The sequence below is a fragment of the Hordeum vulgare genome, chromosome 7H (assembly GCF_904849725.1).
Source record: "Hordeum vulgare subsp. vulgare chromosome 7H, MorexV3_pseudomolecules_assembly, whole genome shotgun sequence".
NCBI classification, from domain to species: Eukaryota; Viridiplantae; Streptophyta; class Magnoliopsida; order Poales; family Poaceae; genus Hordeum; species Hordeum vulgare.
This window is the reverse complement of record NC_058524.1, coordinates 523,782,319-523,794,981: the sequence shown is the minus strand read 5'-3', so window position 1 is coordinate 523,794,981 and position 12,663 is coordinate 523,782,319. Positions and strand designations below refer to the sequence as shown.

At 42.0% G+C, this 12,663-nt stretch overlaps 1 protein-coding gene across 1 annotated transcript; it reads left to right on the top strand.

Moving 5' to 3' along the window:
* The first annotated feature begins 6,517 nt into the window (after positions 1 to 6,517).
* LOC123408970 (CMP-sialic acid transporter 1) lies at positions 6,518 to 11,745 on the top strand. The gene is made up of 8 exons (XM_045101987.1): positions 6,518 to 6,692; positions 7,312 to 7,395; positions 7,671 to 7,885; positions 9,448 to 9,526; positions 10,179 to 10,348; positions 10,483 to 10,669; positions 10,997 to 11,074; positions 11,202 to 11,745. Exons 1-8 carry the CDS (start codon positions 6,642 to 6,644, stop codon positions 11,304 to 11,306), a joined length of 969 nt encoding a protein of 322 aa, XP_044957922.1. The 5' UTR covers positions 6,518 to 6,641; the 3' UTR covers positions 11,307 to 11,745.
* The last annotated feature ends 918 nt before the right edge of the window (positions 11,746 to 12,663 follow it).

The window sequence follows — 12,663 nt, the reverse complement described above, 5'->3', positions numbered from 1 at the left end:
AAAAACAAACAAACTTGCACCCAACGCTATAAAGGGGTTGTCAATCCCTTCACGATTAATTGCAAGGTGAGATCTCAAGGTGGAAAGTGCAACAAAGTAAAAGTGTAGAGCTCAAAATATGATATGAAGTACACCCGGGGGCCACAGTGTTCACTAGAGGCTTCTCTCATGATAGCAAGTATTACGGTGGGTGAACGAATTACTGTCGAGCAATTGATAAAACCGCGCAAAGTCATGACGATATCTAAGGCAATGATCATACATATAGGCATCATGTCCGAGACAAGTAGACCGATACTGTCTACATCTACTACTATTACTCCACACATCGACCGCTATCCAGCATGCATCTAGTGTATTGAGTTCATAACAAACAGAGTAACGCCTTAAGCAATATGACATGATGTAGAGGGGTAAATTCATGCAATAGATATAACCCCCATCTTTTTACCCTTGATGGCAACAACATGATGCGTGCCTCGCTACCCCTTCTGTCACTGGGTGAGGACACCGCACGGTATGAACCCAAAACCAAGCACTTCTCCCATTGCAAGAATTATAGATCAAGTATGCCAAACGAAACCCATAACTCGAAGAGAATTACGAGGATACGAAATCATGCATATAAGAGATCACAGGAAACTCAAATAATAATCATAGATAATCTGATCATAAATCCACAATTCATTGGATCTCGACAAACACACCGCAAAAGAAGATTACATTGGATAGATCTCCATGAAGATCATGGAGAACTTTGTATTGAAGATCCAAGAGAGAGAAGAAGCCATCTAACTACTAGCTATGGACCCAAAGGTCTGTGGTGAACTACTCACGCATCATCGGAGAGGCAATGGTGTTGATGAAGAAGCCCTTCGTGTCCGAATCCCCCCTCCGGCAGGGCACCAGAACGTGCACCAGATGGGATCTCGCGGAGACACAAGCTTGCGGAGGCGGAAAAGTATTTGCGTGGCTCCCTCTGGCAGTTTTGGATTCTTGGGAATTTATAGGCGGAAGAAGTAGGGAAAAAGAGCCACGGGGGCCCCACAAGCCTAGTAGGCGCGCCCCCCACGCCGCGGCTAGGGGGCTTGTGACCTCCCCCGGGGTCCTTTGCCTTGGTTCTCAAGTTCCCCGCGTATCTTCTGTTACGGAAAAAATCTTTCCAAAGTTTTTATTTCGTTTGGACTCCGTTTAATATTCTCCTTTGAAAAGGGTCAAAAACACGGAAAAAACAGAAACTGGCACTTGGCACTGAGTTAATAGGTTAGTCCCAAAAAAGATATAAAATAGCATATTGATACGTCTCCATCGTATCTACTTTTCCAAACTCTTTTGCCCTTGTTTTGGACTCTAATTTGCATGATTTGAATGGAACTAACCTAGACTGACGCTGTTTTCAGCAGAATTGCCTTGGTGTTATTTTTGTGCAGAAATCAAAGTTCTCCAAACGTCCTGAAAATTTACGGGGAGCATTTTTGGGAAATATGAAAAATACCTGCGCCAAGTTCCACCTGAGGGGGTGGGCCAGTGGGCCACAAGCCCTGCCTCCGCCACCCCCTGGTGGCGGTGGGCAAGCTTGTGAAGCCCACACGGCTCTGCCGCCCCCAACCTCAGGTCTATAAGTTCACTTTCGTCCCAGAAAAAATAAAAAGAGAAGATTTCGTCACGTTTGCGATACGGAGGCGCCGCCGCAACCTGTTCTTCACCTGGAGGGCAGATCTGGAGTCCGTCTTGGGCTCCAGAGAGGGGAAATCGTCGCCATCGTCATCATCAACCTTCTTCCCTCTCCAATTCCATGAAGCTCTTTGTCGTTCGTGAGTAATCTATTCTTAGGCTCGCTGGGCGGTGATGAGTAGGATGAGATCTATCATGTAATCGAGTTAGTTTCGATGGGGATTGATCCCTAGTATCCACTATGTTCTGAGATTGATGTTGCTACTACTTTCCCATGCTTAATGCTTGTCACTATGGCCCGAGTGCCATGATTTCAGATCTGAAATTATTATGTTGTCACCAATATATGTGTGTTTTAGATCCGATCTTGCAAGTTGTAGTTACCTACTATGTGTTATGATCCGGCAACCCCGGAGTGACAATAACCGGAACCACTCCCGATGATGACCATAGTTTGAGGAGTTCATGTGTTCACCAAGTACTAATGTGTTGGTCCGGTTCTTTATTAAAAGGAGAACCTTAATATCCCGTAGTTTCCTTTTGGACCCCGCTGCCACGGGAGGGATGGACAATAGATGTCATGCAAGTTCTTTTCCCTAAGCACGTATGACGACACACGGAATGCATGCCTACATCACATTGACGAACGGGAGCTAGCCACATATTCTCTCCGTGTTATAGCTATTGCATGATGAATATCATCCAAACAAATCACCGACCCATTGCCTACGAGTTTGTCCTACTGCTGCTGTTACTTGTCTTGCTCTGCTGTTACTACTGTTGCTGCTGCTGTTACTACTGTTGTTGCTACTGTTATTTGTCTTGCTCTGCTGCTGTTACTTGTCTTGCTCTCCTGCTACTATTTCTACTACTGTCGCTTGCTACTGTTGCTACTCGCTACTGCTGTCACTATTGTTGTTCCTTGCCACTGTTATTACTCGTTACACTGCTGCTACCTGCTACAATTTTGGTTCGCTGGTCGTTGACGGGAACTGACAATTTCCGTCAACGAGGCAACTTGGCGCCATTGATACAATCGTTAGGAATAGTCTGTCGTCAACAGATCATTTCTGACACCGTTGTTATCATACTACTTTGTTGTTACTACTTTGCTTGCAGATACTAATCTTTCAGGTGTGGTTGAATCTGACGCATTCAACTGCTAATACTCGAGAGTATTCTCTCACCTCCTGTCCGGCGTACCAACAAATTTGGGTTGAATACTCTACCCTCGAAAACTGCTGCGAACCCACGCGCTGGTGGGCCATCAACAACATTCTTGTAGTTTCATTGCTGGGGAGTGCTAGTAGCATTCTTCTGGTGCCGTTGCAAGGGAAGGTTTGTTGTCACAGAATCAGCATTCGTCTAGCTATTGCCAGAGAGTGCCAGTCACATATTCATGCATACAAAACATCCAAAGTTGACAAGATTAATAGCATGGAACCATCAAAAATTATAGATACGTTGGAGACGTATCACTCATCAAAGTGCTTATTCCAACTCCGAGATGCTTGCACCAGTACATAAATGGATCACTAGAGCTCGCATGCCTTTTAGCATCCTTAGGATCAACAAAACCTTCTGGTTGTATCACATACAACCTTTCCTCAAAGAACCTGTTAAGGAAAAAATGTTTTGACGTCCATCTGCTAGATGTCATAATTGAAAGATGCAGCAACTCCTAACATAATTCCAACGGACTTTAGCATTGCTATGAGTGAGAAAGTCTCATCGTAGTCAACTCCTTGAACTTGTCGAAAACCTCTTTGCGACAAGTCGAGCTATCCAAATGGTGACATTTACCATCATCGACTGTCTTCCTTTTAAAGATCTATTTGTACTTAATAGCCTTATGATCATCAAGTAGTTTTTCCCAAGTCCACACTTTGTTTTCATACATGGATCCTATCTCGGATTTCATGGCCTCCAGCCATTTGTCAGAATCCGGGCTCACCATCACTTCTCCATAGCTCGTAGGTTTATGGTTGTCCAACAACATGACCTCCAAGACAGGATTATCGTACCATTCTGGAGCAGTACGTGTCCTTGTCGACCCACGAGGTTTGGTAGTAACTTAACCTGAAGCTTCATGATCACCATCATTAGCTTCCTCTTCAACTGGTGTAGGCGCCATAGGAATATGTGTGTATGTGCCTCCTTTATCTCTACACATGTCATTTTTTTATTTTTGAGAGAACGACTAGATCGTTGCTAGCCTGCTACTAGTTGGCCCCGTTATCTTGTGTGTGAGGTTGCAATGCTACTCATTGTATTGGGCTTTTGCCTATAATACCTGGTTGGCTTCGCCTTAACAAACTTCGACACAGGGAAGAGGGGGGGGGGGAATCCACGATCAATTGTATAACAGAAAAATTTAGCAAACAACTACCCGTATTAAGGGGGCGACACAGGGGGGGTCTCGCCCCGCTTGTTCCCACTTGAATCGGTCCCTCACTGCACCCAATATATGCTCCACGACTTCAGCGTTGTTGTGTGGTTTAGTTTGCAGATTATGGACCAGGGATATTCTCTGATTGCAAGCCATGGTTGACATCTCGTCGTTGGATCATAGTCCTTTGTTTATATCGGCCATACACAACTAGTTATTCCCTCCAACCATCGACCATACGTTGTGAAGACCAAGTTGCCCACTCGTGCACATCTTCCTTGAAGCCGACACTATAACCCATCTGCATGACTCTTTGGAGCAACTACTTCATGCAAACACCAAGGGTTGCCTTGGTCTTGGTTTGGAGGTGTTTGCCTTCCTTGGTGGATCCTTTGAATGGCTGATAGTGTCCTCTTCTCCACCATCTGTTGTGGCGAGGAACATTGTTTCCTCCTGACCACTTTGGATGCTCCGGCGAGCTCGTTCTCGTATCGGCTCACCACTAAATTTGATTGCGGCGGTGGGGGTGGGCGGGGGGGGGGGGGGAGGGGAACTTCTAATTGACGACAACAATGCTTGGAGCTTTCGCATGGTGTTTATGCGGTGAGCACTATGCGTGGAGAAACATGTATCGCACTCTCTTTGACGACAACTCGCTTTGCAAGGTTGAGTTATATTTGTCTTTAAAAAACGATTGAGCTATATCCATAATCTTATTTTTATACCACCTTGATTCTAGAAAATTGCCTAGAGTTCTATTATTTTTATTACAGAAAATGATGGGTCTCCTTTCGTAACTTTTCAATTACGAGTATGAGCATCGTAGCATATGAAAGTTCTCAATCACTTTAGTATTTGAAAGATAGTTATGATATTTCAAGGAGCAATAAAACCGGAACGATCTTTCTCTCTATTCACCACCATCCCACATCTTATTTTCTTTGTCAGTTTATTTCCTTCTTTATAATGCAATGGTGATTGTTTGATATCAAACCCATTTTTCACAGTAATGGAAATCATTCTTCTAATGTTACTAGCACAAATGTCCGTGCGTTGCAAGGGGAGACATAATTGATGTGTATGTAATTTTAGTTAGAATTATATGGGCAAAACACAATGCTAGTTCATGCAAAATTTAATGCTCACCAATAATTCATCATCATATTTTAAGTTAAAACAAAACCGTATATCTTTGAACCCAACTTGAAATATATTCCATGATGGATGTAGAGGTGGTCTCGGCATGTGTTGGGTGGCTGATGAGCATGAGTTGTATTTTCCTTCCATCCAAAGCAATGTCATATAAAGCTGCGGTTAAATATTTAAACGACAATCAAATCCTTCCCTTTTAACTAGTAGCCTCTCCCTTCCCACTAACTTAGAATTTCTTGGAGTTGTAAATTTGTAATGCTCCTAGTATTTATCGACATTTAAAACCCTCCTAGTGTCAATTGACATGTTAAATGGGCAAGCGCAATCATAACCTAAGATCTTAAAGAAATAAACTCATTAATTAATATACAAATACAACATAAAAAATATGTTGACATTTTAGCCATGTTGATATTTTCTTTTCCTCCAACGTTCGTATAAAGTTGTATGCGACCCCACACGTTGCCGCTGAAACACTTTGTCTTATACACATCATAATACATAAATCAAGTAACTCAATTTGCAAAGTTCATACATCATTTTAAGATTAATGATGCCATGGATGCCACATTCTGTTTACAACAAAGAAGACATTGTTAGAGTGATTGCTACATGGCACAAAGGTGTTGTATACATGGTACTATACCTGGCCAAAACTCGGGCCGGACCTAAAAAAGCCCACGATACAAAACTCAAGCCCAGGCCCGACCCGACCATCGGGCCTAATTTCTCGGCCCAAGCCCGACCTGATCCAGCAAGCCCGACCCGACATAGGCGTAAAATCTGGTTTTCACAAACCCGAGCCCGGCCCGGCCCCACCTCCAAGGTTGATTTTGAGGCCTAGGTCCGGCTCACGGGCAAGCCTAGGCTCGGCCCGACCCGAGAATTTCGGGCCGGGCCAGGTTTCCCATGGCTATGTATGCATGGTACAAAAAGCGGGGTATTGGCTTTGCACTAACTGCCCATCTCCTTTAGTAACTTTTCAATTATGAGTATGAGCACTGTAGCACATGAAAATTCTCAATCACTTTAGTGTCCAGAAGATAGTTATGATATTTCTAGGAGCAAGAAAATTCTCAATCACTTTTCTTTATTTATAATGCAATGGTGATTGTTTGATATGAGACCCATTTTTTAAAGTAATGGAAACCATTCTTCTAATGTTATGTGGGCCCGGTTTAAGCGCACCTGTTCTCAATAATATGTCACCAGGGTTTTTTCCATAAAAACTATACGAAGAAAACATACCCGGGGGTGAAAATGCAAAGTAAAGTTGTGAAAAGCTCGAAGTGCTCGCCCACCAGGCCAACGCCACCTCCAGCGGTGCGCTCCTGCCTCCTGCTCCGTTCTCCAGCACCAAAACCACGAGAAGAGAGAAGGAAAGAGAAGCGGCGCGGCGGAAGGCGAACAGGGGCAGGGGGAGACGATGCAGTGGTACTTCGTGGCGGCGCTCCTCACCGTCCTCACCAGCTCGCAGGCAACGCCCCTAAATCCTCCCCGCATCCGCATCCTCCTCCCCCCCCCCCCCCCCCCCCCCTCGTTTTTGTCGGTTTTATCACACTACATCGGGGCAGATCTATACCGGAACGGGAATTGATTACGGAATTCGATTGGTGTGCGGTTTCCTGTTTTCGGTGATATGCCCTCTGCGCGGTAGAGGACTAGAGGAGGCGGCGGCGGCGGCTTCGATCTAGCGGTGCTGCGCCCGAATGCAGTTGTGGTTCTCTGCTCGTGAGCAGCTGCGGTTCAGAATAATGGCAGCCCGGACTCGTGGAGTGGTCGGAACGCCAGCAAGATGCGCTCCATTTCTCAGTTTTTATCCACTAGTCTCGAGATGTACTGAACCTGTACATTTGTAACACGCCGAGAGGTGATCGGTTTTAGTTCATTTGAACATGCCCTGGCTATGGGTTGTTGAGAAAATATTGATCCCCTAGTGTGTTGGTCATGGCCACTGTGTAGTCAGGGACCCAATGACGGTTGACCAACAACAGTTAAATAAGCTTAGGAATGTTGCACATGAGTTGTTGTTTGACTTCATTTGTCAACTGTAGTGTCTTCTTACGAGTGTTTCTAATTGTATTGCATATGTGCAGGGTATATGGACTACACTCTCTCAGAGCAATGGCAAGTATAAGTATGACTATGCGACCATTCCATTTCTTGCAGAATTCTTCAAGGTACTTATATTGTAATTCTCTGGAATCTTGTGCTATTGTCCATAATTTTTTTTTGGACCAATATATCTGCTGTAACCAGCGGCGCAAATATGTAGAGTGCGAGGCAGTAAATTTGGGACCTTTTCATCTGTTTATCTTAAGTGGTGCAAATATGTAGTCTAGGCCAGCAGACTATGAATTTGGAACTCTATAACTCTTTATCGTAAGTGGTTCAGATATGCAGAAGACAATGATTCATCTGTGTCAGTTCTGACATTACTCCATTCTCAACGCAGTTGTCAGTCTCGAGCTTCTTTCTTTGGAAAGAATGCCAGTCTTCATCACCACCAAGGATGACAAAGGAGTGGAAAAGTGTGCGACTATATCTTGTTCCTTCAGTCATATACCTCATCCACAACAATGTTCAGTTTGCGACCTTGACCTATGTTGATCCATCGACCTATCAGATATTGGGGAACCTGAAAATTGTTACAACTGGAATTTTGTTCAGGTGTGCCATGTGCCTCTTCATAACATTGCCTGTATTTTATGCTTCCTAATACTATTAGCATGATATAATCAATGTTCAGGATATCGGTAACTATTGGTCGGGTGCTGAGTAGGGATTAATTGGCAAATCGGCCATTTAACTGAATTTATCGGTAACCATTTATCGGGCGGTTAACTAGGTCCATATCTATATATCCTAGGCTATATAGAAACAGCAATGTATTAAGTGTCTGAATATGCAATCCTAGGTTACATAGCAACAAGGAAAATTGTTGTCTTGATGTTCTGATGATGTGGCAGCCGATCTGGAAGCCATAAACCTGCACATTGAAAAGTAGGGAGGGAGAGGGCTAGTTTTGGGCTAAAAATAGCCTAGCAGTTAATTGGCCCAGCCGATAATTCGGCCTGACAGCTGATAAATCGTCTTGTCAGACAAATTAACTGGACCTACCAGTTAATGGCTCGAATAGCACGTTCTCGTATCGGGAGGGGTCTGAATAGCAGTTAACTGACCGATATTTGGAACAGTGGATATAATAGGTTTTTAATTTCCATGTACTGCCTGCATTCAGTCTTGTATGTGGTCCATGTCAGACTTTGCTCCCTGTTAAAAAAACTCAGATTTGATGCACTCTAAAATAGTGAAATTGATTGAAATCAACTGAATGGAATTTCGGGAAAACCTATTCTGGTTTTGTTCCAGAACGAAGCAGTTAGCTTACTCAGAATTTCAATTGTGACCATTATATATCTTGTGATTTTATTTCACCTCAATGTTTTACCTTTTAAGATCTGTCTAATATGGAAATCTTGACAAATAATGGACACTCCCTCCAATCTTCCTGCAAGCTATTTCAATATTTGTTCTTTTTGCAATATATTGTTCCCTGTTGCTACACTGTACAATCTAAAATGCTTATGTCTTTTTAATGGCTTGCATCACGAAGTCAATTTTTTCACCTAATCAGCGCATGCATTGTTGTGGTTTCAGAGTTTATTGCAATGTATATATCAATAGTCTTATTCTTTGTTTCTCAGAGACTAAATTATTGGGTTCAAATTGTTTCATTACCTGTAGTAAGTTGCTATATTATGAGAAAGTTTCTGGTGCATCCCACCCTTAGATGCACGCCTGTGCACACTCTACAGAGGTCTTTATGCAATCAAGCATTCTGCATGTTTGAACACAAAACACATGTACCAGGAAATTGGAATTTCAGTGTATAGTAGCTTTATCTTTTTCCATTGTTTATTTTGGATTTCTTTTCCAGTAAGATCTGTATTCATTTTTTCTGTTTCTCCATGAATAGGTCAAATCCTGATTTAAAATTTTATGACATGATAGATTGTCTTGTGCCACTTTTTGTCTTTCCGGAATTTTCCATGACATTTCATCTTGTTCTGAAGTGGATGCATGGTAGTGCACCTAAACGTGAGATGCGGTGTATACACGCTCATACTATTAGTAGTCGTAATATTCCACCTAAGTAGTCAATGCAAATGGCACTTGATTCTTCCTCCCCTTGATTGACTAATGCTGTTGGTCTCTGCTAATTGTGCCAGGCTTGTCTTAAAGAGGAAATTATCAAATCTACAATGGATGGCAATTATTTTACTGGCTGTGGGAACTACTACAAGCCAGGTTTATTAATATTGCGAAATTGCCCTGTTCTATTATATTGCTCCTAATATATGGTACAACATGCTTACTTCGGCAACACTTTGATCTAGTAGTTTGTTATCACAAGGCATTGGCATGTTAGCACTTAATACTGTTTTGATGGCCAATACTTAAACATTAAGTCTATAACATGTTATCGTATCCATGCTTTTCACAAAGTGGTTGTTACGTGTTACCATATTTCAGGTACAGAACTAGCAGCGTGTGTTAAAAGGTCTCTATAGGCGTAAAATGAGTCACTTGTTTAGTTGTTAACTAAAACATGTGATCTTTAGCCCATTAGACTAGAATTCTGGTTGCCTCATGTTGTTACTGGCAGCAAGGGTCGAAGCTGGCACCAATTCCGATTATTATTTGCCCATTGCCCCCCATAAGATCTCCATTATTTTTCCATTACATTACATATTAGCTACAATTAAAGTTGGAAAGGCGTACCTATTGCAATATCTTTTCTCATGGTTTTTTCTAGTCAAAAGACAAAATAAAATCATACTGTACTAAATCAACGACAATTAATATGGATTGCAGGGAGTAACTTATTCGTCTTGCACTTTTTATTGCCCCTGCGTATGAATTTAGACTGTGTTGTAAGTAACTATTCTGCCCCTTACAGGTCAAAGGATGTGGAGATGCACCATGTGATTCGGTTTTCTCAGCACCATTCCAGGGTTACATGCTTGGGATACTTTCTGCTTGTCTTTCTGCACTAGCTGGAGTCTACACTGAGTACTTGATGAAGAAGAATAGTGATAGTCTGTACTGGCAAAATGTACAATTATATACGTAGGTATCTATATCTAGACACTGGTCTATTGTCTAGAATTACACAGCCCTAACACCCATTTAACCATCCTTTGTGCACAGCTGCCTGCATATCCCATGAACATTATTTTTATATTCATCTTATGTGCTGTCAGGTTTGGAGTTATCTTCAACATGGGTTGGCTTGTCTATGGTGACTTCAAGGCTGGGTTTGAGATGGGTCCATGGTGGCAGCGCCTTTTTAATGGCTATTCCATCACAACATGGATAGTTGTGTTCAACTTAGGGTCTACCGGTCTGCTAGTCTCATGGCTGATGAAGTATTCAGACAACATTGTGAAGGTTAGATCATCTAGACTATGCATGTCAGCAAAAATATTAAAATTCAGTTCCTTCTCTAATGCCTGCAAAGTGACTAGATCTGGTTTGCATGCCAATTAGCCGCATTGCTATTTGTCAGAGAAAACCGGTTGAGTTGACCACCCGTTCTCCTTTCAACAACTCTGTAGATTCCTTTGCACCTCTGCCGAAGAAAAAAGAAAGAAAGTTAACAACCCATAATTTCTCATCTGACTTTGATAATATGATGACTATGCTTTTTTTGTTTTATCATTATAGTTTTATGCACTTGCAATTGAAAGATTGTTTCATGAACTTCTGTTTCAACAGGTGTACTCAACTTCAATGGCCATGCTTTTAACAATGGTTTTGTCTGTATATCTTTTCAATGTGAGAGCTACAGTTCAGGTAGGAAGATTCTTTTTATGTTTTGGTCCTTTTGTTTCTCGTCAATTTTATAGTTACACTTTTGGAGATGAAATATCCTTTGGTTATTTATTCATGCTAATACATGATTATTACCTCTGTTTTGCAGCTTTTCTTGGGCATTGTCATCTGCATAATTTCCCTACAGATGTATTTTATGCCTGTACACATGCTTGTTGAGTTGCCACAAACATTGCCGGCTACATCGAAGTAGGTACAGTTTACTGTTATCTGACATGCTGATCAGAGTGATGGTGTACTGTTGATCAAAGGGGCAGCAGTAGTTGAGTATCTTGGGCCCAGCTTAAATTGAGTCACCCCTTGAGAACTTGAGGCTACAATGTTCAAAAGATTCTTTGGTTAGCATCACGTTGCAGGGAAGGTAAATACTCCTTGAAGTGAACGCATGATATTAGTGGACAAAAGGCTAACTGCTGGGGGCTTTGCTAATTTGTATTCAGGTAGAGGATGAAGGCTGATTGCTATGCTCTTTTTGGATTTAGAATTGGAATTATGTACACATATTCTCCAGCTAGTTCAAAATGGTTTACTAACCATGCTCTAAAATTTTGTCACTCACATGGAAGAGTAGATACAGGACTGGTGACTAAATATGAGTTATTACATCGTCAAAGAATATTTAAGATTTCTTTTGTTGCTGTCTAGATCCTGGGCAGATCTCGGACATTACATTCAAGGTTTTGATAATACTTGCTTAGCACAGAAATCAGGTTGTGTGGTTGCCATCCTGTCAGATAGTATACTCCGCCAGAAGTGCGTCTAGCCTAGTTACAATTACCTTGGTTTTTGATCATCAGCAACCGGACATACAGTATCCCACACCTGCATGCGCCAAGCATAATATAAGGCATAGCACCCTTGAATATATTTTATTAATGAACCACTTATACTCTATCAGGAATTCAGAACCTCTCTTCCATTATACTGTTGTAGTGTCCATTGGTCTGTACCTCATTGCAAGATTAGCAAGCCATGATATGCCGATGGGATGTTTCCATAGAAATATAGAGGCCCTATGGCTTATATTGATGTACTCAGTGATATCTGGAAATGCATGTAAGATGGTTATTGCTCACTGAAACAATGTAAGTTGGTATGCTTGAGTAGTTTTCTCATTCTCAAGTAGTGAAATCTGAAATTGATGGTTAGCCTGGATGTGGCAGTATAGCTCATTTCATTTTTGCCGCAAAACCTGCTCTGGGTTCTGTCTCTGTCTTCCAATATTCTGTAAACATGGCCATGATAAGGGTACTTGTTAGGACCTGTTTAAGGTCAATTTTTGTAGTACTTCGTAGACTCATCAATCAAAGGCGCTCCATGCAAAATGACATTTGTTCCATCTCCAAATTTGCAACTTTATTTGGTCTGTGTTTGATATGGTGTAAGGACCAATGACGCTATACCTAACCTTTTTGCAATTCCCGTGTGCTCTTGGTGATCCTTTTCTTGCCAGCCAAGTTGTACGCTTTTCGAGTGTCAGCACTATAATTTTTAGATTCTTTCCCCTCCCTCAAGGAAACGTTAGCCTCCAAATGGGCTTCTTCAGTCTA